Below are 26,412 nucleotides of genomic sequence, written 5' to 3'. Positions count from 1 at the left end.
CGCACCCGCTGAACTTTGTTCGTCTATCCAAAGTTCTTCTGCACGTTTTTTTCTCTCGTGTCGACTCGGGATCCGAGCGGTTGAAGGCAGACCGTCACCCCCACGAAGAATGAAAATAATATCAATAAAAATGGATTAATAAAAATGGATTGTCACCCATAAGGGCTTCAGGGAGCACCAATTTGTCGAGTGACCTCCTGTGAAGTCGTTTCCAAAGGGAGCGTCATCGCAATCGATAGCATGTGACGAACCCAGTAGCGGCAAACCACCCTTCCAAGAACCATGAAGTGTCCACGAATCAGGGAAACGAACAAAAACCCTCCCCCCACAAGCTTTGTCGCAAGCGGGGATTCCTGACTTTCTGGGTTGTTTAGGCTAAATCTTTTGTCCACGACCCCCCCTCCCTCCCGCTTCTATACCCCTCGGCGTATCACCGACCATCAAGGTTGCGAATATAAACGTCTAACGGCGTCCCCCCCCCACTCTTCTACTCGTCCTCTGGCAAATTCACATCCCCCCACTCACCAAAAAAACATGCCAGCAGATTTCAAAGTGATCGCAAAGACCGGTGATCCAATTCTCCATCGCGAGGACTTTTGGTTGCCTGAATCGCCGGTACACGATGAGGATACGGGAACCACCTGGTTCACTGACATACCCCGTTCGGTGATCTACGGGTTCAATGTGAAGGAGGGCCAGAAGAGCCTTAGACGGATCGAAGTTGGAGATCTTGTGGGGTGTCTTGCGTTAATTGATGGAGTACGTTTTTTCTGCTTTATGCCGCGAGAAGCTTGCTTGGGAGAGAAGAGGGGAGGGGAGCAGAATGGACTGACTGATTGATTGACTGACACGAGGGAATTATGGCCGGTATTTGCGGGGGGATAGGATAAAGAGCATCTGGCGGTTGGAGCAAAACGCGGCTTTGGAAAGGTCAATATCGAGACGGGAAAATTGGAGTACATCAATACCCTGTTTCCGGGTGATAAGGATAAGCAGGATCTTATGCGTATCAATGACGGGGCAGTTGACGTGCGGGGAAGGTTTTGGGCCGGGTCGATGAGAAGGTATGATAGCGTCTGTTTTGGTTTCCTGCCTCCTCCGACATATGTATCAGCTAAAAGATGCAAATAGCTTTGGCTTGGGCCCCCCGCAGAACGAGGGCACACTCTTCCGCAGTGATCCTACCACTCATCTCAATCATGTGAAATACCCCGTTGCCATTCCAAACGGCATCGGCTTCTCGCCGGACAACAGCACTCTCTACCTCGTTGAGACCCGACTCAAGACAATATTCGCATATCGCTTTGAGCCCGAGACCGGCGGTATCTCGCACGAGCAAGAGTTCATCAAATTTGACGAAGACAAGCATGGACCCGGAGTCCCAGATGGCCTTGCCATATCTTCGGACGGCGATGTCTGGGTGGCCATGCGAGACGGCCACAAGGTGTTGCGCATCGATCCAAGGACGAAGGACGTTAAGGGAATTATCGAGGTCCCCACCAGCAAGCAGGTTGCTTGCCCGGCGTTTGTGGGAGAGGGTATGGTTATTACCACGGGGAAATTGGTCCACTTGGATCCTGACGTCGCGAAAACTAGCGCGCATGCCGGAGACGTTTTCTATGTCCCATTGCCGGGGATAACCGGACGGGAGGTGTATAAGGCCAGGTTTGATGCTGTGCCGGAGGACCCGGGAACAACAAGTGGAAAGCTATTATCAGCATTAAAAGGGAAGGAGAGGGAGAAGGAGGATGCTGGTGCTCCCACGGGAGCAGCAGCACCACCAGCGGTTGAGATACCCACTGCCAGCGCCACAACTGCTGTAACTACTGCAACTGTGACCCGCGTGACGGGAGAAAAGTGAGGTTTTCCTTTTTGTTTTCTTTATTTCCTTGGAAATATACCCGTTGGTGCGCTTGGGCTGGGAGAAATTGAGGTCATTGAGCGGTGATCCGGGGTTTTAAGTGGAAGTCAATTTTTTTACCGAGTGACCTCACGTGAATCCGAGATGGCCAGGGATGATCATTCGCACCCGCCAAACCGATCTAGGCCAGTCAAGAATCTTGGACCCCGTTCTCTTGTGCCATGTTGCTTGCTCCGAGAAGGACAGGGCGTAAAAGGCACTGAGGAGCACTAATACTTGAAGGGCTAAATTATTACGCGCACGTGCTAGCAATAACACTACCATGAACTTGGTGCAGAGTAAAACCAATAAAATTAGCCAAACCAAGCCTAAAATCCTCAACCATTCCCAAAACCCATAAGCCAACAGCCAATAACCTCAATAACCTAGCAATTTTGAATCCTTAACATAGGAAATCATGACACTGTTTTGGAAGAAAAAATTAAAATAAAAAAAATTCGTCAACCCAACAAACAAATCATAATATCATTCTCAAAACCTCCTCGCTCTTCCCCCGTCACTGAGACGCTTTGGATCATCCCCAGGTCTGCCCGGCCTCTCCGGCCTCTCGGGGCGCCCAGGACGTTCCGGCCGCCCGGGTCTTTCGGGCCAATCAGGGTGTCCCGGTTTCTTGGGAGGAGCACCGTCTCCGCCACCCCCCTCCTCCACCTCCCCTACCCCGCCCCCCAATGTCTTTGGGTTTTCAGGGCGCTCCAACAAGTCATCACCGGACAGGAATTCGGGTCTCTCCGGCCTCTGCGGGCGTTCTGGTCTCCCCGGCCTCCCTGGTCTCCCTGGTCTCTCCGGTCTCCCCGGTCTCTCTGGTCTCTCTGGCCTTCCGGGACGTTTCCCTTCATCGTCGTCGTCCCTATCCCAGTCCCCCTCCATTACCAGCTCTTCTACTCCCTCCTCTTGTCGCGCTTTGGGTGGGAGTTCATGGTTCTTGAGCCCCCGCACAAGCCCTCCAGCCACCATCTTTCCCATTAGCACGCTTAATTCCAAGGTACTACCTACTTCCTCACCACCACCTGTGTACCAGAGGCCTTTACTGAGCTTGATGTGGGAGAATGCGGTCCGGGGGTGGTGGATTGGGTAGGCATTTTTGATCTTTCTCAAAAATCTTATCTATTAGTTCGATTCCTTCCTTCCTCCCTTCTAGACAGTAATGGGGCAAACCTCGACTTGCGCCAGGATTTCAACAGGGTGTTTACAGCCCACGGCGTTCAACACGTGCATTATGCCGTCCTTGTCTATTTGTGCTGGCGAGAGGGCTTTGTACACGTCTACTAATGCACCATCTAACTCTATCATACGCCATAAGCGTATAGAGTAGACGCCTGCACTTCCGCCGTCCTCGGGGCTGGGCCTGAGCTGGCCCCTTTCAAAGTGTCCTGGCTGGAGTGTTGTCAAAATGTTGTCACAAGAGCCACCTACCTTTTCCTTCGAGTTGATGGTAAAGAATGTGGCGTGCAGCGTCGTGTAATTCATTACGTGCGGGACAGCGTCGAGCTGCTCCTCATCGAAGTGTACATGCGAAAAATAGAATGGTGCAGCGAGGATTACGTGGTCAAAGCCAGTGCCCAACTTCACATCGTCCTCGACCTCGGCCTCGGACTTGAGGGGGATTTGCGGGGTGGAAGTAATTTTCCACTCCCCTTCCAGGCTTAGCGCGTTCCTACGCACACGGGTAACTTCCTGAGGGATGTGTTCCGCCCTGGAGGCTCCTAGTAGGCAATTGAAGAGCGCTCCGGTCCCTTCGCCGACAGGCGTTTCGATGGTGCCCGTGTATGAGCTCCGCAGCGCGGTGAATGCGTTCACACTGCCCAGGTTCTGTCCCGTGGCGGCGCGAGACCAGGCATTCACGAGGTCGCGGGAGAAGGATTCCGATACATGCTTCTGGTGCAAGTATACCGACGCTGGGGTTGTCGTTTCCATTTCCAGGTTGAGCCGCTGGATGAGGTCCTGGATGGGGTTGAAATCCGTGGCGATGATGGGGCCTTCGGTGTATGTCTTTGAGAAGGCCTTGACGGCACTTGTGTAGAGATCGCTGAGAGTGCGCGGGGAACGACCGTATCTTAGATAGAGCTTGAAGGAGTGCCACCAGGACGCCAAGGAGCTCCCGGGTGGTGTCTGCGCATAGACTGTGGATTCGCCGTCGTAGCTGTTCTCCTTGATCAGCACTACCGTCATAGTAGAGTGGGGGAGATATATGGTGAGAATACACTTTAAACCTCCCATGGTTCAATCCCAATCCGGTCTCCACATGCCAGATCCCCAGATCGCATCCCCCCAACTCCTGCATAAGATCCACCATCGTCCGGTCAACAGTATGGAAGCCCACATCTTCAATGTCATACGCTACCCCGCCGATCTCGACGACCCCCGCCGCTCGTCCGCCCACTCGGGCCTTCTCATATATCTTTACCTCAACGGGGATACCGCGTTCCTGGGCATACCGGTAGACATAGTACGCTGCCGATAAGCCCGCCGGCCCAGCACCTATCACACCGATCTTGTGCGTGTATAGAATTGGTGGTACTCCTATCGTCAGTCAGTCAGTAAGTCAGTCATCAGTTATTTCACGAGCTGGAGCAAAAGGTGTGTAAAGAGGGAGGAGGGAGAGGAGTACTATGCAATTTTCCCCAGGGAAAATAAAAACAGAGAGCGACCACAAAGCAGAAAAATGCAAAGACGGCCTTTCCAACCCAGGTGCTGAAACACCCCCGCTCACGAGGGGGAGGGCGTCGGTGATGAGGCATATAGATATTTTCCCTTTCCTGCACTCGCCGTGTATTCGGGAGCAGGGGGGACTTTTCGCCAGTCTCCATGATGCTTTGTAACTCGATTATCTTATCGTGGTTGCAAAAACAAAAAGAGAAACGCTCTTTTGATATGATGACTCTTTAGCGCAAGGAGAGAGAGAGAGGAAAGGTGAATTGCGCTTTTTCCCCCCTCAAGAGGAAGAACGGAATAGAATAGAAGCGAACACGCTGATGGGTTTGGGTGGTGCGGCTGAGGGTGTTTATTTATTGGTGGGTTATTAATATCGTTCGACGGTTGCTTTCGGATGAAGGTTGTGGTTGGTTGGATGGTACATGTTCAATAACTATTCGAGCACAAGCGCAGCGGGGTAGGGGGGAAGGAAAGTGCTCCAACCAGCATTGTATTGACAAACAGGGATATGCCAGCTCAATAATTCCTTCTACTCGGGTATGATACTCGTACAAAGGGAGGCCGAGAGATCTATCTATCCGTCACGTTTTTCCATTCCTTATCCGGGTACAATTGCAACAAGAAATGTTCACCAAATTCTCCTTACCAGGCTTCACGTGACGGATATATAATTGTTTCTATTGGCTTCACCTACCTCTAGTTAAGACTCACAGGATAATTTTTTTTTTTTTACCTGGAAAGGAAAAACTACACCATCCTTATATAATACAAGTACAGTACTTGAAAATTTAACAAGTTAGCCAGAGACTGTACGAGTAGCACCGCTTTGGAGCAAAAAGCGAATCCAAACACTCTCCAATTGCCCCTGCGGCCAGGCCAATGAATGGGGTAATTTTTAGGACATTTACACTCCCCTGCATATTCCAATACCACCAGCACCTGTAGAACATGACCCGATACCGACGGCATATATACAAGTAATACAAATACCATTGCCCTACAATCCACCACTACCAAAGGCGAAACCCGAGAACCAAGCCACGGTCGAATGGACACATCAACAGTGGACAGGGAAAGCCATCAACTTCATAACCCGTCACCACCAACCACTACCGTCGATCAAATACCGGTACGGTACGAGGCTGAAGTACGATACGATACACAAAACTTTACGGATCACGAGATCACACGGAAAGAAGCCGGTATGAGTACAAGTGCAGTGGACAATCCACTTTCATAATATTATTATCATAACATACAAGTACAGTACTGTACATACTGTTACGGATGAAATTTGTTTTTGCTTTCTTACCATATTTTTAGCTAGTTTCGCAAACCTTTAGCTTAGCATCATAATAATTTTAGTTAGCTCTTTACTCAGAAGGGGGAATCATACATTGTTTGTGTTTACTGGGAGCTGAATAGGTCGTGTTCTCAATAGGAGAGGGTTTGCTGGGCTTGGCGGACGGGGGGGTGGAAGTTTAGTCTATATAGCCGTGGTTTCCTTTTTGCCACCACCGCCACCACCACCACCGCATTTTCAACGGAGGAATACGGAAAGTGGGGAAACTGTTTTGAATTTGTGTCCTGTAGCTAGATAGTCGGACAACCAGGATAGGTTGGATTTTTTTTCTCCGGGGTTTTCTTTTCTTGAGGTTTGTCTTGTACGAAGAGGTTGATAGCTAGCTTGGAGATTGAAGGTGATTGCAATTGTAAGGCATTTTCTTACTGTTCAAAGGTTTCATCAGTAATAGTTGGTGGTCAGAAGGTTCTCATCCTGTGAAGCAGATATACCATTCCGCAGATTTTTTGTTTTTCAATACGTACGTACCCAGTTTAATTTGGGGCAAAAGTCACGATGAATCCATCAGTCAGTCAAGTCACAGTCACCCGAAACCAGCACAGCCCCAACTTCCCATTCCACGTTCCCCTTAACGACGACTCATCATCACTCACTCACTCACTCACTCGCTAAAGCTCCGCGCTACCACTTGGTACAAGTGAAAATACTCCCGTTTGTGTGGAAAGTTAACCAGTATGATATCATAAATTTAGTTTACCCCTAACCAAGATGGTGACACTCACAGGGGATCACTCGTCCAGCCGGTTGTTGCCGGAGGGGATGTTTGCTGCCTTCTCGCGCGCGCCGGGGGGAGGGGTATTATCGTGAAGGGGCTTGTGGTGGTGGTGGTGATGTGGGCGGGTTGCGAGATATTGTCTGGGAATTTTATTGTATCATAGATTTAGGCGTTATTGGACAGACCTTCCTCATAGAGACCACGCGGGCAAACATATTCCGCCTTTCACTCTCCGTCCGCTTTCAGGCACAGTCCCTGGATGGGTGGGTTCCACTTGTAACACACACATCGACTCATAAAGTGCGCCGCTACAAATACGCGCTGTAGTTGGAAAGATACTTTGGATGTCCTCTATTCGTCTTTCAATCCTGTCTATATACAGTCCTTCGTAGACAAAAAAGAAATATGATATGGTATGGCATGAGCGAGTAGGTATCATAGTAAAAAGTATGAACGGAAACCATTGCCAATGTATCTCGTTTGCATAAAGAGCGATGTAACAACCTGAACTCCTGACGCCACTTCAATAACAATTACTAAGAATAACTTCATCTGGGTACTTACAGATATAGGTGGTGGGAGTCGAATCGCGGAGATGAGCTCTGGTAACGTCGACAATAGCGGGCGGTTTGTTGCCCCAATAAACACCGTGACTACGACGGCCTCGAGATGCTGAGTTGCGATGGTTCGATGATTTCTTGAAGCTGCAATCAAGCCCTAAATAACTAGTCGTGTTCCCTTCCATTGATAGTACCGTAAAATGGACAGTACTTGCGCATCCAAATGTAGAAAGGACAGTTGAACCGAATCTCTGGAGTGCGGGGGGCCAGACTTGCCATTTCCTCTCTCTACCCGTGGTGTCCGAGGACAGTTACGGGAATGGGTACTATCCAAGACTGTGCGGGGTTTCGATACCATGGTGGGATCTTCTTTCCGATTTGGTTATTTTCCAACTTCGTTAAATCCAACGACCCGCTTGGATTTCTCGAGTTTCTCGAACTTGTTTGCTCCCTTCTGGCTAATCCTATATACTCTGGGACAGGAACCGATATTCATACTTCCCACAAATCTGGGAGCTGGTCAGGCGTAGGTCTTATCTATGTCATGAGTTAATACCAAAGCTAGTATATCAGCGGGCGATGTTAAGCGGTTCCTTACACGAACCAGTCTCCCAAGAACCCAGAAATTTGAGGATTCCCCACCAGCCGGCCGAACGTTATGGTTTCGTAAACTTATGAGATGTTAGTCTCCGCGTCACACAATTCGGGCTCGGAGCAGATCAATAGATGGAAGGGTGAGTTAATTTACCTGTATCCTAGGAAAGAAATAGTGGGAGGTGACGTTTTGAGCATAGTCCACCGCTCAGAGGACCGTGAACTGACTCCTTAAATTGAAATCCGGAGGGATGGGGGTAGGAATTTAGGAGAGAGATGATTTGATAAATGTAGAGAGTTCGGGGGTGGTGGTCGGGCTGTTGAGATCATAACGTCGGGCACAGATGGAAAATTCGATAAACCAGTGGATAAAGGGTCGTAGGTAAAATGCAAGAAATCGGAAAATATTTCCCGCTGCCAACGCAGCGCAAGGGAAACAGATTGTAGGACATAAAATATAAAGAAAAAAGGCATTGTAGAAAAGGAAATGCGAAAATATAGTGAAACCCCAGGAATAGTTTTGTGGAAAAATAAGACCCAAACGCACAACCCATGCCACCCAGCTCCCTAGTTGCCCCAAAAAAGAAAGAGAAAAAAAGTATGTACTATCACCGTAATAATCCAAGTTGGCCCGAGAAATGCTTTTGATATAAGTTATTGAAACATGAATTCAGGAGCCGAGGCGTCCTTGAGAAGAATTTCCCAGCCGAGAATTGCTTCCGCTCCTAGAGAAAATTTAGATATTGAAGATGTGGGCATGGAGCGGGAGAGTTAACTCATTCTCGTTAAGAACAGGCGGAATTCGATGTTCTGGTGTGACTGCTGACCACCAGTAATTGGGATTCTGCCTTTTCAAGGTACAAGGCAAACTATCTGCTATTGCGAAGGACTCGGAGTTAGCGTCCCTTCATTGTCTTAGAGCGGAATATTGAGATCAAGGATATAACCCACGATGTTTAGGACTATAGGGAAAGAAGAAAAATCATGGTCAGCGTATATAGTCAAGTGACAAACCGACAAGGAAATTGACGGACAATTTCCTATCGGGGAACAATGAAGCGTGGGGGAACTAACGCCTTCCAAGGAGTACGACGGGAGTTCGGAACCATCAGTTCGGCGGGCATAGAAATCTGTCTGTGTTCTAAAGGAGAAAAGTTACCATCGATGCCTCCGAACGTAAAAATCTGCAGTGTGGTCATTGATCGCCACATCATCATACGCGCCCAGAGTGAGGAGCAATGTTTCGCGGAACAGGATAGAGTATGGGCGTTTGCAGGAGCGGTCAGCTCTTCGCAAACAACAGGTATGACCTCAAGTGAAGTAGGAAGGCAAGAGCGGCAAGAACATACCAATCTTAGGAGCCTTTGATGGTTCTTCTCTGGGCTCGGCGAACGCGACACCTGTTCGAAAGTGAGCACCTCACCAACACAAAGGATGGAAGAGAACCACTCACGCTTCCTGCTACCAGATGGTTTCGGAGGCGTGGGCTTTACCGGTGGCAGGGGCGAATAGAAGGTCTTCTCTCCAGACATGAAGGCATTTATTAAGTCCATCTCCTCCTCATCCTCATCCTTTGGCTCTTGAGACGACGAAGGTGCTGGCGACCCCGGCTTTTCCTTTGACGACATGACAAATCTTGTTTTCGTAGCGAATGATGGTTTGCCACTGGAGAGAAGGTGGTAAGGTTATGGAGAGTGAGCGTTCCAGTATTTGTAGACCCAGGAGGTGCGAGTTTTAGCAGGAGTCGCAAGGGCTCTGCGGAAAATATGATGGAATTTGGGCGGGGAGGAGGAGCTCGATAAGATGCCTTTTGTGATGGGGCAAGCGATCTAGACTATTGTATTCCGCCCTCCACCTTAGTCTGCCAGACACGCGCAACTCAGGCGGTCGAAATAAACTTTGCCCGCATAAGAGTCACGCCCGGATATGACAATAACTCTTTCCGATAAATAGAAGGAAAGCCTCACGGATAGCATAACGATTGAAGTGTTTCCCCATTCTAGGAATGAGCAATAATAGTTAAGCGGTCTTTTGTCCTGGTGTTCCTGCGTTCGGCTTCCGGAACCAGTTGAAGGTGGGAGCCTCACGCAAAGAATTGGCGCTTGCAGCAGCCGACCACATGTCTGTCACGCTTATCTTAGCCCTTCCGAAAGGTAGAGATCCAAGTGAGAAAGGAGGACCCTTGAGAGTGATCCCATCCAATCAGGTTAAGGACGTTGGAAATTCACACCGATGGAAAAGTCACGAACACATCACGCATAATTTTCCTACCATGCTGGTGGTAATGCACGCTGCGATGCGTGCATAATCGCGTTTGAGTCTTTTGACGATGGCAAGCGGACTCAGCCGTATCTTGTTTCTGGAAGGCGTGAGGTTTTCACTGCGTGTTACATTCCGTGATATCACGCATATATGTGTGGAACATTGCTGGTGGAGAGGTGCCATGATACAGAGGGACGAGTGACTCCCCGACCAACCCCAAGGACTATCATATCACTATGCATGGCTTCCGAGAATTGGTCCTCACCGAATGAATCAAAGCCACCTCACCCTAGCCACCACCACAACCATGAATCCCGAAAATCAACCTCACAGCCAAGACTCGCCTAAAAGCTTAATCTGACGGAAGGTTAGCACCCGTCACGGAACCAAACAATACCCATACCATACGGTACCCCACAACCCTCACAAACATTGCCACCTTACCAACGTTGTGCCAACACCCTTCCCTACACACCACCGAAGCCAACTGCCACAAATTCAACACATCTCAAGCGTCCAAAGTCCATATCCTGATAGGAGAGGGTAGGAGGAAAAAGGCGTCACGCAGCCTCGATCAATCAGTTAGACACCCTCCTGGTATCGAACAAACCTTCCTCCAACCATTGTATTTTCCCAAACAAACACAAAATCATCGCCATGTCCTCACCACCATCTTCCCTTTCCTCCTTCTCATCGATGGACTCTCCGCCCCCCACGCTTCCTCGAACGCCCGTGAAGCGTGCGGCTTCGGCCGCATTCTCTGATCAGCCCGAGACCTCCCCGACCCTCACGCACCACCACAGCCACCCGAACTTTAGCGACATCTCCTCCGACACCTCTGGATCCGTTCCCGGGTCGCCCATGGAAGCGGAAGAAATCGAGCACGCGGAGCAGGTCACAATGTGTAAGTGGGACAGCTGCGACATGGATATGGGCAACATGGACGACTTGGTGAAGCACATTCACGACGAGCACATCGGCCTTAGACGGGCAAAGTATGCGTGTGAGTGGGATGACTGCAACAGAAAAGGAATGGCGCACGCGAGTGGTTATGCGCTCAGAGCCCATATGAGAAGTCATACGAAGGAGAAGCCATTTTATTGCACTCTTCCTGGTACTTTATTTCTTCCTTCCTCTCACCACTACCTCGTCTCTGGCGACGGCGCTAATGCTTGAACAACAGAATGCGACCGATCCTTCACCCGCTCAGATGCCCTCGCTAAGCACATGCGCACAGTCCACGAAACAGAAGCCCTCCGGCCCTCTGACCCCATTCCAAAATCCCACCCCAACCACCCACAAAACATCCACCAGCCAAACACCGCTGCTACCTCGCACTCCACCGCATCCTCACCCTCCTCACCCACCAGCTCCACCAAGAACGCGAGCAAGAATGGTGCGTCCAAGTGGTACACATCCGAGGACGGTTTCGATCCGGATGAGGAAGCCATGCCTCCCAGGGAGCTCATGAGGTTGCTTAAGAAGAAACTGGCATGGTCAGAGCAAGAGCAGGAGGAACTGAAGCGGAAACTCGAGGAGCTGGAGAAGAAGAGGAGGGAAGGGTGGATTAAGAAGGAGATGCTTCTTGATAGGGTTCTCGCCCAAGAGTTGGGCGAAGAAGAGGCGGCAGAGTTGAGCTTGGATGTTCCTATGCCGGACGCATAAGCAGCGAGTAATGGATGTAGTGTATTTGGACTACTTTTCACATATCCTTCTGTTCTCTCTCTTCATCTTCCTATTTCTCATTTAGTTGTTGTTTATAATTCATTCATCCTGTAATAACAGATGCCTCCCCCCTTTTTTTCCTTTTGGTTTTTTTTATGTATAAAAAGTATCACCAATTCACCTTACTTCAACACTTCACTTTGAGTTGTAGTTTTTGTCTCATTGATTTTACTATAATATGGTAATATCAGGCATCATATTCCGCCCTGATCGGGACAAAATATTGTACGGCTATTGTAATCCCACGCGTGATCCGATGCAATTAAAGTACTTTGAAAAGTGGCGATAATAAAAAAACAAAACAATACCTCTATCCCACTATCGTCATTATCATACACCCCCCCCTCTCTCTTTAATGATCGCGCTAAATTTTCCCCTTCTCAGCATCAACCACCGCCTCCGCCCCCTCGGGCAGCACAAACCTCCTCATCCTCCCGCCAATTCTGTGATCAACTACCACCTCCTCAGTGATCTCTCCCGTCCCAGTCCCTTCTTCCTTCCAAACCCTCTTTGGCCACTCTGCCTCCTCTTCCCGTCCGCAAGCACGACCAATCTCCCCACCCTCCCGACCCGCTCCGAGCCCTCCTTTAACGTCCTCATTCGTCATCATGGTAGAGCTAGGCTCTAGTGCGAGGTTAAAGGGGCGGGAATATATGCCGAGTGCAATGGCGGCAGCTTCGCGACCGGCGAGGTCTGCCGTTTTGCGGTGATTGAGGAAGCGGTAGAGACGTATCGGTGTGTTCAGGAAGCCGAGTATGTGTGCGTGGGGGATGAAGCCGACGGGGTCGAAGGTTTCTGGGAGGGAGCTGGGGGTGGGAGAGGTATTGTAGGCATGTGGGAGAATGTGTGGGGATGGGATTGAGGCTTTTTTCTTGTTTTCTTCCTCCCGAGCTTTTTTGTCTGGGTCGGGGGTTTCGGCGAGGGCTCGGTCTAGTTTTGAGGTGGGGGGTGGTTTGAACTCTTGTGGAGGTGGAGTTGCATTGGGATCCTGAAGAGGACCTAACCACCCCTCGTGCAATCCCCGAATATACTCCTTCCAAGCGTGTCGTCCAACGACCACATCACCTTGAACTCCAACCCGAACAACACCATTCCTCCTTCTAATCCCTTCGATCCCATCCTCCTCTTCCCCTTCTTCCCCCTGCCGGCCCCCTTCCCCACCCCTTCTCCTAACCTTCCTAACCCCCTCCGCCACCTTCCACCGAACCTCCCCCCTCTTCTTCCCCTCAACAACGTCAAATTCCAGCGCAGCAGCCGTGAACACCGGCTTGACATACTCCCGAAAGTATTCTCTAGAAGGTGTGATAGTGTCCCCGGGTGGGGCGCTCAGGTAAACTGTAACCTTCCTCGGCAGCTCCAGCGTTGACAACGGTTCCCGCGCAAGGTGTTCGACAACAGAGCACCAGTGCTTCTGAACTCTCTTGGTCTCACGGCGGTCGTAGTAGACTGCTGCTGCGAAAGCTGTCGACAGTGAGATAAAGATGGACCAGTTTCTAGAGGGGAATTTGGCGCGGATGTTTGGGAGGCCTTTTTGTGTTGGTTGTTAGCAAACGCTCTGCAAAAGTGAGCTATGGAAGGAAGATTGCTTACCCATTGCCCGGAAGGCCGGGTTTCCTTGCGGTGGAGGAGGCGGAGGAGCCGCTGGTGGTGGTGGTTGTGTTTCCATTTGCTAATGGTTTCGTGCAATTGTTTCCGTGATGTGGGACGGTGGGGGTGGGAAGGAATTTGACGTATGATATGTGGGAGGGAAAAAAATGCTAGGTCGAGACTTAAATGGGCTTGGCTTGCCAAGAACTGTCCCGGCGGCGATAAGTGAGACAGGGGGGGAAAAAATAGTGGGGAAATGATGGACACACTGGTGCTTGTGCTAAGGGCGTAGAGTGAACGAATAGGTTGTCAAAGGTGAAAACATTGTGTACGGAGTACGAGTAGTTTCACACAAGAAGTGGCTAGCAGTCGTGTTGTAAACATTAGTTTACCAACACAACTTTGCTGTAGTCAATTCTTTTTTGTTTTTGTCAATTCTTAAGGCTGGCCAAGTTTTTCGAAAGAGGTAAAAACAACTATCTACAGCATAGACCAAGTCTCCCATAACCCATCTACCAGCACCAAATATCACTCGCAAATCTGAACATTTCGCTTTCTATCCCATTTCCCAGCCCCATTGCAACATGGGATATCTTAGCTTAAACTCACAGGTCACCTAGTTAAGTACCCTAGTATAAGCTATTAGAGGTGAGAGGAAAAGGGGAACAAATTGTATCATGCGTTTCTGCACCACAGTCCACAACAACGTATTAACCTAAAAAAGAAGAAAGAAGAAAGAAGAGAGAGAGAAAGAGAAAGTCAGTGTTAAGCCTACAACTGCAACTGCTCCTGTGTTTTTGATAATCCCCCATTCACAGCAAACATCTTAGCCGTGACGCTAGCTGTGAACCCGTCAACTTGTTTTGCGTACTGCTCGATCTGCCTGGAGTTAAGGAGAGTCTCGAGCCGGCTAGGTTCGACGGGTGGCTTGAAAAGTCTGGTCCACTCGTTCTCCGGGAGTAGAGGTTGCTTGGCCGCTGCGCGAAGGATATTCTCCTGTTTCCGTTTAGTGAGCCACGCTGCGATCTTAGTTTGCTCACGGGCGAGCTGTCGCTGGTAATATTGGCTATTGTTGAGTTCTGTGTAGTGTGTCTCGATAGAATCGAGAAGAAGATCACAGTTCTTTTCTAGGAACGGGTCGATGGAGAGATCGAGGCTGTCAAAGTTGGGAAAGAGAGGAGTCGAGCTCGGTTGTGAAAAGGGGTTAAATGGGTTGGGGATGGGCGGGGTATCGAGCTGGTGGAGGAAAGTGGTGAGGAGGTGGGAGTTGTGGACGGAAACGGGTAGCTCAATGAGAATGTCTCTGTAGGTAAGATTATGCTTGGCAAGACTATGCCAGCTTAGCCAATTTGAATTTGGTTTAGCAAGGATATCAGAAAATACCTCTCACTAGTAAATTTCCCTTCCTTCTGAACAGCCATGAATTGCGGCGTAAGACGGAAAGCCCTTAGGGATAGAGCTCCTTGGGCACTCCGGGCAGTATCATGAACCAAAGCAACAGTTCTTTCGTTAAGAGCGTTTTGATAAAAGTATTGGTTGTCAATGAAATTTGTGTTCAACTATTGCCACTAATAAGTCCCCAGCGACAAACAGGTGTTGGGAATTTGGGACTCACAAAGTTACCCAAATTAGCGCTCTGATACCATCCTACCGAGTTTGCATCCACGTTCATTTCCCTCAGGCACCTCACCATTTCCGTCTGATACCAGGCACTTGCCTTTGATCGTGGAGCCAAAGCAGCTGCAGACGCCAAGTTGCTATCAGGATCGTTGGAAGATGTCGACGGGTCGGTAGAGGGAAAAGGGAATGAATTCGTAACCTGCAGTTCGCCATCCACGTCCATTCCTAAAATGCTGTCAGAGTTGAATGACATTGGACTATTAATAGGAGCGACTATACCAAGAAGCTGGCCAGTTATAACCTGAGGGTGTGCTGAGGAAGCATGTTTGCAGATCTTGAGAACCACTAAAGCGTCGACTTGAACAGATTTAAGTGGACCAGATGCCGGCCTTTTTCCTCGAGAATTAGTGGATATGTAGAAAGAGTTAAATCAAGAAGTTAGGGAACACCAACAATACTATTTTTGATTTGTCGGCCATAATTGCAGGGCGTTTCGAGGTGGGGGGGATAGTTTCTCGTAGATTTTGGTGGGGTTTTCAATCCGGTTTGAGATGTGAGGTGGGATGAAGCCCAGAAAATAGCCTTTCCCACAATCAACTTTTGCCAAGACTTAAGGCTAGGGCTGTTACCCTCTGCATATTGTGCAGGTCAAGTATCGTACTTGTGCTGTCAATAGATGTATCTGTCACGTGCCTTTTCTGTGCACTGCGACAGAATGGCTCATTAAATTTTTCTCATCAGACTTCACGTGAAGGATATATCTATCGGCCGTGTTCGTATGGGAGATACCGGTGTGTGGACCAGTAAAACCGTGCCGGGAGGTACAAGTACCGGTACGACATGTCGCTGTGAGTACCAGTATGTCGGGAACACACATAGGTGCAAGAGTCTTCAGAATATGCTGTTCTTAACCTAACTTTGCACAGTGTAACCTCCAATAATACCAGCGGATTGGGAGAAGCACGAGGCTGGGGATAAGGGGAACATGGAAAGAGAATACGAGTAGTCTATATTTATTATCTTGCTTGTAGACTGGGCTTCAACAAGGGTCAGGGTGGGTCTTGGCACATGAGAATTCTAGAGAGTCGGAGCTAAATCGAGTGATGTCTAGTGATGTCTAGTGACATGTACGGAAAATGTAAAATCCGCTGAAAACTACTAGCAGACGTATGATGCTAAACCACTAGACCAACTACTTGTGCCAAGGTTGTGACATGTCATCACAACCCCGTTGCTCGTTTTCTTGTACACTGGGATACTCATACTGAATGCCCAACAGTTCAACATAAGTAGACAGTTCAACATAAATAGACAGATCAATATAAGTAGACAGTTCAACATGAGTTTGTGGCTCAATAGTAACTTGTGGCCTGTAGTCAGGAACCTTTACTTAATACAATATCTAATAAACAGTTACCAACCAAGTACCCCCCTGAAAAGGTGAATAGTCAAGATACTATAGCTAATAATATCCTAGGCACATATTGATAAATATAAATAACTTACTTATTTTAGTGCTTGGACTACAGCAAACTGTGTCTAAGTAACTGTTGTAAGACAAGACTCAATTTTTCTATACCGGGTTACAAACTCACATTGAACTGTCCACTCAGGTTAAACTGTCAGGCACTCAGTATAAGTGTCACAGTTTGTGAGAAAATGAGCAATGAGGGTTGTGATGACATGTTACAACCTTGGCATGAGTACAGGTGTTGTTATTTTTTCCACCAATTCACCTTACACAATCTAATCAGTTACTTACTACAATATAATTTCATATATATTTTATAACAATCATCTATTTAGCTATAATAATATTATATTAAAAAATTATATTCTGGCATGTTAGGAGAATAAGGAAAATATTCACCATCATATATGTACTTATTGCTGGCAGTTAGCCTAGCACTATATGTAAAAACTAGTAGTATAATATGGTGATTGAATGTCTGAGGAAATATAAATTCCTCTAAATAGTTCTTCAGATTTTTACAATATTTAAGCCTGTACTAATTAAAACCTGACTCTGGGACATTTTTTCTAAGGGCAGAAAAATGTGTTGCAACAAGAGAGATCCCAGAAAACATTTTTAAGATATGGCCACTTTTAGTTTGATGCAACTAGCAAAAATCAGCAGATTAGCCAACTTTAATGTCAAATAACTCCACAAGTCTTAAGAATCAGCAATTATTATTAGTTGTACTTATGCATCAGATGAAGTTATTTTATATACTAAGAAGTAGATTTTGAAAATATTACCTTTTTTTGCATATAGAGAATGCTAGAGATGTTATTACTATTCTAAAAATATTTTCTAAACTATTAGATATATACTCTACACCTCAAGCTAAGTGGTGAAGCAAAAATAAATATTTTGTGATTGTTGTTCTAGAGTGGGTTTTCTATTAGTACAGGCTCATTTTATACAAGTATAATTTATATTATGGCAAAGGTCTCATATGCCATTAATGTTTTCAAAAATCCCCTCAAATTCCATAGTAGCCTCAGATACTACAAAATTTGATTATGTAAGTTTTTTGATAATTAATTTTAAAATTTTATTTAAAAGGAATTTTTTGCATAGTAGAAAATTCAGAGAAAGAAAAGTCTAAGTACATACATCAGAGAGAATTATACTACGAAAAAGAGATTTACTAGTCATGCAAGAAGTGACAAGTAGGGAGAAGTACAGAGAGTGCAGAGCAAGAAGCAAAGAGCTGAGGGAGATGAGTGGAGAGTATAGAGTGAGGAGTGAAGAGTAAAGCGAGAAGAGAATAGAGTAAAATATAGAGAGCGAGAAATTCTAGAGTATTGTAAAATCTCTATCTCCAGTCTGTCACAAACATCCCTATAACTGGTGACTTTCACTAAGATAGATTTTAATTATAAAGGTAATAGGATCTAGTATAGACAAGTGACTCAGGCTATACCGTATCAGGGAAATACAGATTTGTTTTTAAGAACTTTTAATTTAGAATATAAAGAGTAGGGGCTACTGAAGATAGTAGATTGCAAGAGATTTTATGGTAGGAGGAAGAGTGAAAAAGGAGGATGGATGTCACAAACGTGGCTTAGCGAGGAAAGGGTTTTCACGTGACACATGGTTATGAGTCACAGGTATATTATTGTTTCACGCATATAACTTATTCGGGTTATATGATTAGTTATGTGTGGGATTTGTGATGCTTTCGCACATGGCTCAAGTATGAGTCATGGGACATGCGTCTAACGAGTATGCCTTATGAGTGTGCCTTACAGGTAAGCCTTGCACATATAATTTATGTTTTGCACATGACTTCATTATGATGTCATGGGTTTGGTGCATATGACTCAGTCGAGTCATATGACTTATTTATTGCGTTATGATTGGTTTATGAGTTTCGCACATGACCTCGCTATGAGGTCATGGGTTTTGAGCATGTGATCACTTTGGTCATATGACTGGTTTGTTATGATTTAGTTTCGCACATGTGACCACTTCAGGTCACATGACTAAAGGCGGGAAGAACACTATATAAGGAGGCCGATGCGGCCGAGGAAGATAGGTTCTTCACGCTTTGTTCTAAGTACTTTTCCTACTTATTACTTTAACGAATATAAAACACCTTTACGATCTTTATCTTTATTGCAACATTATCGTTACGCCAAGGAAGGCGCTTTAAGAAGAAGAGTTAGAGAAAGCTTACGATAGGCGGTCCTGATGGAAGACAAGGGTCTTGTACTATCAGTAACGTAGGCAGAGTCCTAGAGCTATCATAAGACAAAGGAAGAAGAAGACAGGAAGAGAAGTATCGTTCCCCGTCGCCAAGCACTAACTATCCAAAGAGGGATCGTTACAATGGAGGTAGATTGGCTGAGGAGGGAAAGTAGCAGAAGAGAAGAAGGTGTGGGGGAAGAACAAAGTTGATTTAGAGAGAGAAAAAAATGGTAATGTAGAAAATACCTGTTCCGGTATAATAGGAATTCTCCTTTACCCATGCCAAGACTAAGTAAATAATTTGTATTGAGAAACCTAATTTGTATTTAATTTACATAAAAGCAAAACTTATATAATACATTTCTGTAACATCTGAGGGTGCTGTAGCATTTGAGGAGATTTTTGAAAATATTAATGGCATATGAGATCTTTACCATTTATATTATTTTTCTTATATCTTATAAGAATATTATTATTCTATTTAATATATAATATTAATACTACTGGTATTACTATTACAGTAAAGATCTCAAATGCTATACAGCTTATATAAATTATCTTTTAAATGCTACAGTACCTTCAGATATCACAGAAAATTGATTATGTAGGTTTTTTTGTATGCAAAATCTTTTATTGCTATTATAGTACTTTGTAAAACTGATAAAATAAAAGAAAACAAGAGAATATAAATAAAAAAAGAATGTGAAAAAAAGAATGTGAATTCCAAGTATGAAATCAGGATAAATTAATAATATAAAGTTTAAATCAGTGAACAGTTGTTAATAATTAGCTGTAAAGTTATAACCAAGTAGCAGAGTTACTTATAATATATCTAATCTTATCCTACTATATGTTTAGTATTTTGCTTTAAGAATACTGATTTTTCCAGATGAGCATACCAGTAATTTGCAATTAACTACCAGTGATATTGCTACTCATGCACTTTAAGAACTCAAGTGTGCTTGTTTCTTGTCTAGTAGTATGGTCTTCCTGTAATTAAGTGCTCAATACTGTATATAATTAACATAATTGTAGAGACAGGATCTTGTTTACATTTTATTCTTGCTATTATTTTTTAGATATCTTTTATTTTCTATTATATTTGCTTCAGAATTTTGTGTTTTCTGTTATAAATTTTATAAAAGTATTATTAACAATCATAGAAGTGTATAATATTGCATACAAAAAAAACTTATACAATTATATATATATATATATATATAAACTCCTCATTACCACTTTGCATTCATGAGCACTCAACTCCCATGGGCTGTCTAGTCAACTTCTACAGGTTGGACTAAAGATTTTCCATAGCGAATTAGACTACTTGATAGTTTGCTAACACTTACCTGACAGTTGTGCTTTAGCTACTGCATCTCTAATGCAATTGCAGAAGTAAAACCTCTTCATTTTACAAACATGTCAGTGGTGAGCTGTTAGGAGTACTAGGATCTAACACCTAGGAAATACTTTAAGTAGGGTAACCACACTTGAAATCAGAATCTCTGGTCTCCAACACCCCTCTCTGGCTGTTAGGAATACCAGAACCCGATACCTAGGGACCACTCTAAGTAGGGTAACCCCACTTGGAATCAGAATCTCTGGTCTCCAACACCCCCCTCCGGCTCCCTTACGGGGCCCGTGTGTCATCATATATATCAATCTCAGTTGCGTCCTGTGACTACATTACTACAGAATTAAAGGTGTTAGAATAACACCGTATACGTCGCCACCGTCCGTCCGTCCGACTGGATCCTGTTCGCAGGATATATGAGAGGGGACCTTCGGCTAGACCTGGGAAGTAGAACAGAGTATTTCCGTCAACTACTCAGAAAGTTACTAGGCTTCAAAGGCATGACACCTTTGGCATAGGCAGTAAGTAACGGGACGATTTCGCACAAATGAGATAGTATCAAATAGTAAAGGATCTCTACTAGAGACCGATACAATTGCATACACCAGAAGAGTCTAGAACTCCAAAAAACACTACCAAAGAAGCCAACGAACTTCACGGAGTGTTGCAACTGGGTTTCGGAACACATTGTAGTCATGGGGTGATTCTCAAATACGACGATGGTTACTGAAACCTACTACCCAAAGAGCAACCAAAGGTTGCCGACCGAGGGATTAATTACCAGTTTAGTGGAGTGGCTTCCTGTGAGTGAATAGGAAGTCATCCAAAGAAAATCTATTGGTTGGGTATGGAGTTACAAAGGGTTAGAATCAAATAAACTATGATGGTTATAATAATGACCACCTTTGCAGATATAGCCGTGGATAAGACTGATCATTTTATCAAAGGCGAAGACAATTGGAGCCAACTCAGTTCGACTTAAAAACTAGGCTATAAGTCTAAAGACTTTGCTAATCGAGATATTACTATTGGGGACAGTATGTTTTCTAAGAAGAAATATCGCAATTATCGAAGAGGGTGTGATGGTTTTCAGGATCCACAGGTGTTCGCACCTTGGAAGAAAACTCAACGTCGCGAATTACGATTGAAGAAGTACATAGTTGTATGATAAATAGATGTAGTCCGCGAACACTCAGACGCGGAATATAAATATTGAAGTGCCTCCGAAGCTTTAGACATTATCAAGCAACGGAGAAGAGACCTTAATAATATAATATTGTTTTTAGGATTCTACCCTACCTTACCTACTTTACTTCGCTCCTAGTAGTCATAAACGAAACGAGCCAAGTCCGAGCCTTCCTAGACAATCTCCATCTACAAAAAACGAATCTCGATTGGCCTAGATAATCTTGAAGTCTATCAAGTTGTCTCCACCTAACACTAGGCTCCTTACAGGTCTACTTGTCATCATACATATCTCTCTTAGTTGTATCCTGTGATTATAATGCTACAGAATTGAAAGTATCAGAATAACTCCGTATACGTTACGACTGACTGACTGACCAGATTCTGTTTGTGGTATATATGAGAGGAGACCTTTGACTAGATCTGGGAAGTAGAAAGAAGTAAATCTATTAACTACTCAAAGAAAGTTACTAAGCTTCAATGATGGAATATCTTTTAAATAGACTGTAAGTAACAGGACATTTTTATACAAAGATTTGATATTGAATGTTAGAGAATTCATATGAAGAGCTAGTACATTCTCATCTATTCTACGATAATTAGAAGAATATAGCACTCTGAGGAACACTACCAAAGAATCCAATAGACTTTACAGAGTGTTATAACTGAGTCCAGGGATGTGTTGTAATTGTGAGAATTATCTCCAAATGCCAAACAATGAGTAAAGAGAAAAAAAAAACCTGTTACCTTAAACAACTAGAGTTGCCAACTGAGGGATTATCTATCAATCCAGTAGAGTGGCTTTCTGCGAATTAGTAGGAAGTTATTTAAAGAATATATATTGATTGGATCAGGAGTTATAGAGGTTTAAAGTAGGCGAACTAAGAAGATTACATTTACAACTACTCCTGCAGACATGACCTGTAGATGAAACTCATCATTTCATCAATAAGAGAGACAATTGGGGACAATACAGTTCAACTTAAGAACTAGGCCATAAGTCTGATAAAATCTGAAGATCGGATAATTACTATTGAAAACAGTACAGTTCCCAATTGGCATAATAGTAATTACCAAAGATAGTGTAATGGTTTTCAGAGTCTCTTAGTGTTCTCACTTTGGGAGAATACCTGACATTGTGAGTTATAGTTAAAGAGGTACATAATTTGTATGAGAAATAGATCTAGTCTGTGAACACTCAGACATGAAATATATATATTGAAGTGCCTTACAATCTTTTAGATATCATTAAGTAATGGAGAAGAGACCTTAACAATATAATATTGTTTTACAATTCAACCTTATTTTACCTTTACTCTTAGTAGTCATAAATGAAACAAGTAATCCTTTGAGCCTTCCTAGACAAATCTCCATCTACAAAATGAATCTTGATTGGCCTAGACAATTCTGAGTCTATACAGATCATCTCCGCTTAACAAGGCCATGCAACCTGGTATTTACTGGAGTTTTTCTCTGCTTTAGAAATAACTACAGGGACATAAGAGTATAAAAAGGCACCTCTATACAAGAGACTATACTTGTGTATGAATTGTATAGTATAATCTGTGGGTGCGGCATAATTTCTGCTGTCAAATTACATCTATAGACAGAACCAGCCTTTTCTTTTTTACATTCTCTACCGCTCTTATACCAAACAATTCCCACATAGTCAGATGGGAACCAGAGAAGCCAAATGGAACACTGGTAGAAAGCTACAGCACATACTCTAAAGTATACCATGGTATGATACTCGAGTACCCTCATAAATGGTGCATAGACGGGGGGCAGCATGGAAAGATTTGGCAAGGAGCCGCCGTCCTTGGTGTCACCTCGCCAGTAACTCAGTTGATCTACTCTAGAGATATGGTACTGTGCGGTAGAGATTGGGACAAGCGCCTTTCCGTGGTATTAGACATTGGAGTCCCAACCTGCGGGTACTTGATTCGTTGCCCTTTTGATTGTTAATTCTCCTGCGTAGTTACCAGGTACTCCAGCATTGATTGGAATAACAGCGTATTTTCCCTTGACCGGGCAGCCGCTACTGCACCGTATTGTACTGGAGTTTCGAGTTTCAAGTCCCTTTCTCGCCTCCGCTTCTGCCCTCGGTCCATCTAACTGCTACTTCTCTGCTCCAAATCCACCTCTCCCGACTCACTCACCACCTTCCTTCTTCACACTTCCTCTCTCTCTGCTCTACCTTTGCCCCAACTCTTCTTCTTTTTTTTTTTTGTGTTGTACAACGTACGACATCCTCGATACCAGCTGTGTCGCGAGTGATTTGAACCCCCCCCTTACCTTGCACTCATAAAAGGAGAGGGAACCCTACAACACTTTACACACCCCGCCGTTTAACCCATCTTGTGTGCAAGTATTCCAACCCTCTTTCTTTTTTTCTTTTTTCTTTTCTTTTTCGCTTCCCTCAGCCTCCACCTTCTGGTGATCTACACGGATAAATCTTTCCACATCTAAGCTAATACTTTATCTTGGTACCCCCCCCTCATCCAGGAGCTTCTCTCCTCGACCAAATTATCCGCAACAATGAGCAACAATCAAGATCGAGACCGTGGTGCTTCTCCAAATAGCAATTACCCGACTACTCCTGGTACCGCGTACCAGCAAACTTATGGAGGTCAGCCGCCGCAGCAAGGAGGTTATTTCCCTCAGCAACAGCAGCAGCAGTTCGGTAATGCTCTGTACAATAATCCACAATACCCTCAGCAACAGCAGTATCAACAGTTTCAGACTCAGACTCAGCAGCTTTATCAGCAGCAGGGACAAGGTTATGATGCAAACGGGCTTGCACACCAGTTGCAAAATCAACATTTAAGCGCACGCCAGGGCAATCAGAACAATCCACCGGGCTCTCCGCAGGGTCAACGACCACGTACATCCGGTTCTTTACAGGCTTCTGGGAGCTTGAAAGATGATTACGTTGTCTTTCTTCGAGATGATAGCACTTTCAGTTCGTCCACAAGGGAGAGAGCGAAAGCACTCAAAGTCAAGGTGGAGCTTCACTATAATCAGAGTGTTGCGTATGCCGTAGAGAGAAATCAAAGGTGAGACACAAACATTTTTCAGTGCAGAAGATCTGGAGGTTGCATCGGTCATGTTTAATCACGTTTTAAATGTCTTGTACTGACAATTGTGATTCTCCCCGCAGACGTGTTGAGCTTGAACAGGATATCCTAGGCGAAGGCAAGATGTCCGAGGAGCGAAAAAAACGTCGTCGTCAACATCTCGGGAAACAAGAGTCATCATTCCTACGGCTCCGCCGGATGCGCCTTCATGCCGATGATTTTGTAACTGTCAAGGTTATTGGCAAGGGGGCATTTGGTGAAGTTCGCCTGGTACAGAAGCGAGACACTGGGAAAATTTATGCGATGAAAACTTTACTTAAGTCGGAAATGTTTAAGAAAGATCAATTAGCGCACGTGAAGGCTGAGAGAGACGTTCTAGCTGATTCTGATTCTCCGTGGGTGGTCAATTTGTTCTACTCTTTCCAGGACGCTGTATATCTGTACCTGATCATGGAGTTCTTGCCTGGTGGGGATTTAATGACTATGCTCATTAAATACGAAATATTTAGTGAGGATGTTACAAGGTTTTATATGGCTCAATGTGTTCTGGCGATTGAGGCAGTTCACAAGCTTGGCTTTATTCACCGGTACGCCCCCCTTATAGCACTAGAGATCTTGTGCTTACTTTCCTAGCGATATCAAACCGGATAATATTCTCATTGACAAAGATGGGCATATAAAACTTTCAGATTTTGGTCTTTCGACTGGTTTTCACAAGACCCATGACCAAAAATACTATCAGCGTTTGTTGGAAGGAAGTTCCAATACTCCTGAAACCTCAAACAACCGTGCCCGCAATTCTGTGATGGTCGACGCTATTCACCTTACCGTCTCGAATCGTAATCAGATCAACACTTGGAGGAAATCTCGTAGACTTATGGCATACTCTACGGTCGGAACTCCTGATTACATTGCGCCAGAGATTTTCCTTAATAAAGGATACGGTCAAGAATGTGATTGGTGGAGCTTGGGAACAATTATGTTCGAATGTTTGGTTGGGTGGCCACCTTTCTGTGCCGAAGACGCCCATGAGACATACAGGAAGATTGTCAACTGGCAGACCCAACTTTACTTTCCGGAGGAAATTATTCTCAGTCCTGAGGCGGAAGATCTCATCAGAGGATTAATTACTTCGGCGGATCAGAGATTGGGAAAGCGTGGCGCAGACGAGATTAAGGCACATCCTTTTTTCAATGGCGTGAATTGGGACAGCTTAAGATCAATTGAGGCCCCGTTTAAACCCAATTTGTCATCCATTACTGACACATCGTAAGTGCTATCCTTAACCTTTACTAATCGAAGGGGTTTAAGCAAAGTGCTAATGTTACCCTCGATAGCTATTTCCCGACTGAGGAGCTGGAGAATGTGCCGACCGCCCCTGCACTTGCAGCTGTCATGTCCGAGGGAAGTTCACAGCCATTGGCAATTGGTGAGGAAACCGGTTTGCCGTTCATCGGTTACACTTACAAGAGATTGTATACTATCCATCTCCTCCGTTTATTTATCTTTCTCTGTGATTCTAATTTGCATCTAGTGAACATCTCAGGAAGAGCGGTGGCCTCTAAACTTCGGGTTGCTTGCCCTTTTCGAATTTTTAATTCATTCTCAACTTCTTCCTCATGTGTTCTATTCATGCATGCATCCTCACCAAGATAGCTCTTTACATCCCGTTTGCCAGAATTATTTTTTTGATTTTTTCTACTTCTGCTTCCTTTGAGCTTCTGGTTCGTGTTTTCTGTAGTTTGGGGGCTTATCATGCTTGTATGGTTTATGGTTGTTGCTATCTTATAGTAGGCGGGGCCGAAACCCCTTTTCCTCTCATGAAAGCTTGTGGAGAACATCGGTGTCTTGCATTGGGATATTTCCTTTTATCAGTTTTTTTTTCTGTTTCTTTTCTTGAAAAGAAAGAAAAAAAAGTGAGTGGTGAGATATAGGTAGATGCTAGTCGATGGGACTTCTGGAAGGAAGGAAAAAAAGGAAAAAAAGCACTTAGGTGTTTAAGTGACTATACTAAAAGAAGGGGAAAATCTGTCGACCCACGAAATAATCAGGTGTTAACAACAAGCGTCCAGTGTCGTGTAGGAGGGTATTTGTCGTATG

General features: G+C 45.1%; 7 protein-coding genes; 3 read left to right on the top strand and 4 right to left on the bottom strand.

Annotated features, from left to right (window-relative positions):
* Positions 1–175: 175 nt before the first annotated feature.
* Positions 176–1,988, top strand: GSTUM_00011430001 (uncharacterized protein). XM_002841917.2 has 3 exons: positions 176–759; positions 886–1,064; positions 1,132–1,988. The coding sequence occupies exons 1-3, from the start codon at positions 535–537 to the stop codon at positions 1,859–1,861; spliced, it is 1,134 nt and encodes a 377-aa protein (XP_002841963.1). The 5' UTR covers positions 176–534; the 3' UTR covers positions 1,862–1,988.
* A 210-nt stretch (positions 1,989–2,198) lies between these two features.
* GSTUM_00011429001 (uncharacterized protein) lies at positions 2,199–4,860 on the bottom strand. XM_002841916.2 has 4 exons: positions 4,530–4,860; positions 4,123–4,441; positions 3,077–4,061; positions 2,199–3,007 (listed from the first exon to the last, which is right to left on the bottom strand). The coding sequence occupies exons 1-4, from the start codon at positions 4,726–4,728 to the stop codon at positions 2,393–2,395; spliced, it is 2,118 nt and encodes a 705-aa protein (XP_002841962.1). The 5' UTR covers positions 4,729–4,860; the 3' UTR covers positions 2,199–2,392.
* Positions 4,861–6,987: 2,127 nt separating this feature from the next.
* GSTUM_00011428001 (uncharacterized protein) lies at positions 6,988–9,873 on the bottom strand. XM_002841915.2 has 7 exons: positions 9,259–9,873; positions 9,155–9,205; positions 8,880–8,946; positions 8,757–8,767; positions 8,582–8,678; positions 7,216–8,530; positions 6,988–7,163 (listed from the first exon to the last, which is right to left on the bottom strand). Exons 1-6 carry the CDS (start codon positions 9,431–9,433, stop codon positions 8,476–8,478), a joined length of 456 nt encoding a protein of 151 aa, XP_002841961.1. The 5' UTR covers positions 9,434–9,873; the 3' UTR covers positions 6,988–7,163; positions 7,216–8,475.
* Positions 9,874–10,524: 651 nt separating this feature from the next.
* Positions 10,525–11,732, top strand: GSTUM_00011427001 (uncharacterized protein; the record flags this gene model as incomplete). XM_002841914.2 has 2 exons in its annotated part: positions 10,525–11,181; positions 11,251–11,732. The coding sequence occupies exons 1-2, from the start codon at positions 10,725–10,727 to the stop codon at positions 11,730–11,732; spliced, it is 939 nt and encodes a 312-aa protein (XP_002841960.1). The 5' UTR covers positions 10,525–10,724.
* Positions 11,733–12,156: 424 nt separating this feature from the next.
* On the bottom strand, positions 12,157–13,458 carry GSTUM_00011426001 (uncharacterized protein; the record flags this gene model as incomplete). The annotated part of the gene is made up of 4 exons (XM_002841913.1): positions 12,157–12,780; positions 12,858–12,899; positions 13,024–13,319; positions 13,383–13,458. 4 exons carry the CDS (start codon positions 13,456–13,458, stop codon positions 12,157–12,159), a joined length of 1,038 nt encoding a protein of 345 aa, XP_002841959.1.
* Positions 13,459–13,797: 339 nt separating this feature from the next.
* GSTUM_00011424001 (uncharacterized protein) lies at positions 13,798–15,553 on the bottom strand. XM_002841912.2 has 5 exons: positions 15,453–15,553; positions 15,279–15,388; positions 14,995–15,224; positions 14,763–14,938; positions 13,798–14,709 (listed from the first exon to the last, which is right to left on the bottom strand). The coding sequence occupies exons 1-5, from the start codon at positions 15,476–15,478 to the stop codon at positions 14,151–14,153; spliced, it is 1,101 nt and encodes a 366-aa protein (XP_002841958.1). The 5' UTR covers positions 15,479–15,553; the 3' UTR covers positions 13,798–14,150.
* A 7,858-nt stretch (positions 15,554–23,411) lies between these two features.
* Positions 23,412–25,877, top strand: GSTUM_00011423001 (uncharacterized protein; the record flags this gene model as incomplete). XM_002841911.2 has 7 exons in its annotated part: positions 23,412–23,603; positions 23,741–24,291; positions 24,396–24,899; positions 24,946–25,059; positions 25,174–25,581; positions 25,650–25,787; positions 25,847–25,877. Exons 2-7 carry the CDS (start codon positions 23,774–23,776, stop codon positions 25,875–25,877), a joined length of 1,713 nt encoding a protein of 570 aa, XP_002841957.1. The 5' UTR covers positions 23,412–23,603; positions 23,741–23,773.
* Between the last annotated feature and the right edge of the window lie 535 nt (positions 25,878–26,412).

The sequence above is a fragment of the Tuber melanosporum genome (genome assembly GCF_000151645.1).
Source record: "Tuber melanosporum whole genome shotgun sequence assembly, scaffold_84, strain Mel28".
In the NCBI taxonomy this organism is placed as follows: domain Eukaryota; kingdom Fungi; phylum Ascomycota; class Pezizomycetes; order Pezizales; family Tuberaceae; genus Tuber; species Tuber melanosporum.
Note: the sequence above shows the minus strand (reverse complement) of the source record. Positions and strands in the feature narration are given on the sequence as shown.

Bases quoted from the DNA above. Each gene is read 5' to 3' on its own strand.
- GSTUM_00011430001 (XM_002841917.2), top strand. From the start codon at position 535: ATGCCAGCAGATTTCAAAGTGATCGCAAAGACCGGTGATCCAATTCTC. The intron at 760-885 runs GTACGTTTTTTC...GCGGGGGGATAG, and splicing joins GTCTTGCGTTAATTGATGGA to GATAAAGAGCATCTGGCGGT. The intron at 1,065-1,131 runs GTATGATAGCGT...AGATGCAAATAG, and splicing joins TGGGCCGGGTCGATGAGAAG to CTTTGGCTTGGGCCCCCCGC.
- GSTUM_00011429001 (XM_002841916.2), bottom strand. From the start codon at position 4,728: ATGGAGACTGGCGAAAAGTCCCCCCTGCTCCCGAATACACGGCGAGTG. The intron at 4,442-4,529 runs GTACTCCTCTCC...GACTGACGATAG, and splicing joins TCCCTGGGGAAAATTGCATA to GAGTACCACCAATTCTATAC. The intron at 3,008-3,076 runs GTTTGCCCCATT...TTTTTGAGAAAG, and splicing joins AAATCCTGGCGCAAGTCGAG to ATCAAAAATGCCTACCCAAT.
- GSTUM_00011428001 (XM_002841915.2), bottom strand. From the start codon at position 9,433: ATGTCGTCAAAGGAAAAGCCGGGGTCGCCAGCACCTTCGTCGTCTCAA. The intron at 9,206-9,258 runs GTGAGTGGTTCT...ACTTTCGAACAG, and splicing joins ACCATCTGGTAGCAGGAAGC to GTGTCGCGTTCGCCGAGCCC. The intron at 8,531-8,581 runs GTTAACTCTCCC...AATTTTCTCTAG, and splicing joins CCTGTTCTTAACGAGAATGA to GAGCGGAAGCAATTCTCGGC.
- GSTUM_00011424001 (XM_002841912.2), bottom strand. From the start codon at position 15,478: ATGGCCGACAAATCAAAAATAGTATT. The intron at 14,939-14,994 runs GTGAGTCCCAAA...TAGTGGCAATAG, and splicing joins GCGCTAATTTGGGTAACTTT to TTGAACACAAATTTCATTGA. The intron at 14,710-14,762 runs GTATTTTCTGAT...AAGCTGGCATAG, and splicing joins GGGAAATTTACTAGTGAGAG to TCTTGCCAAGCATAATCTTA.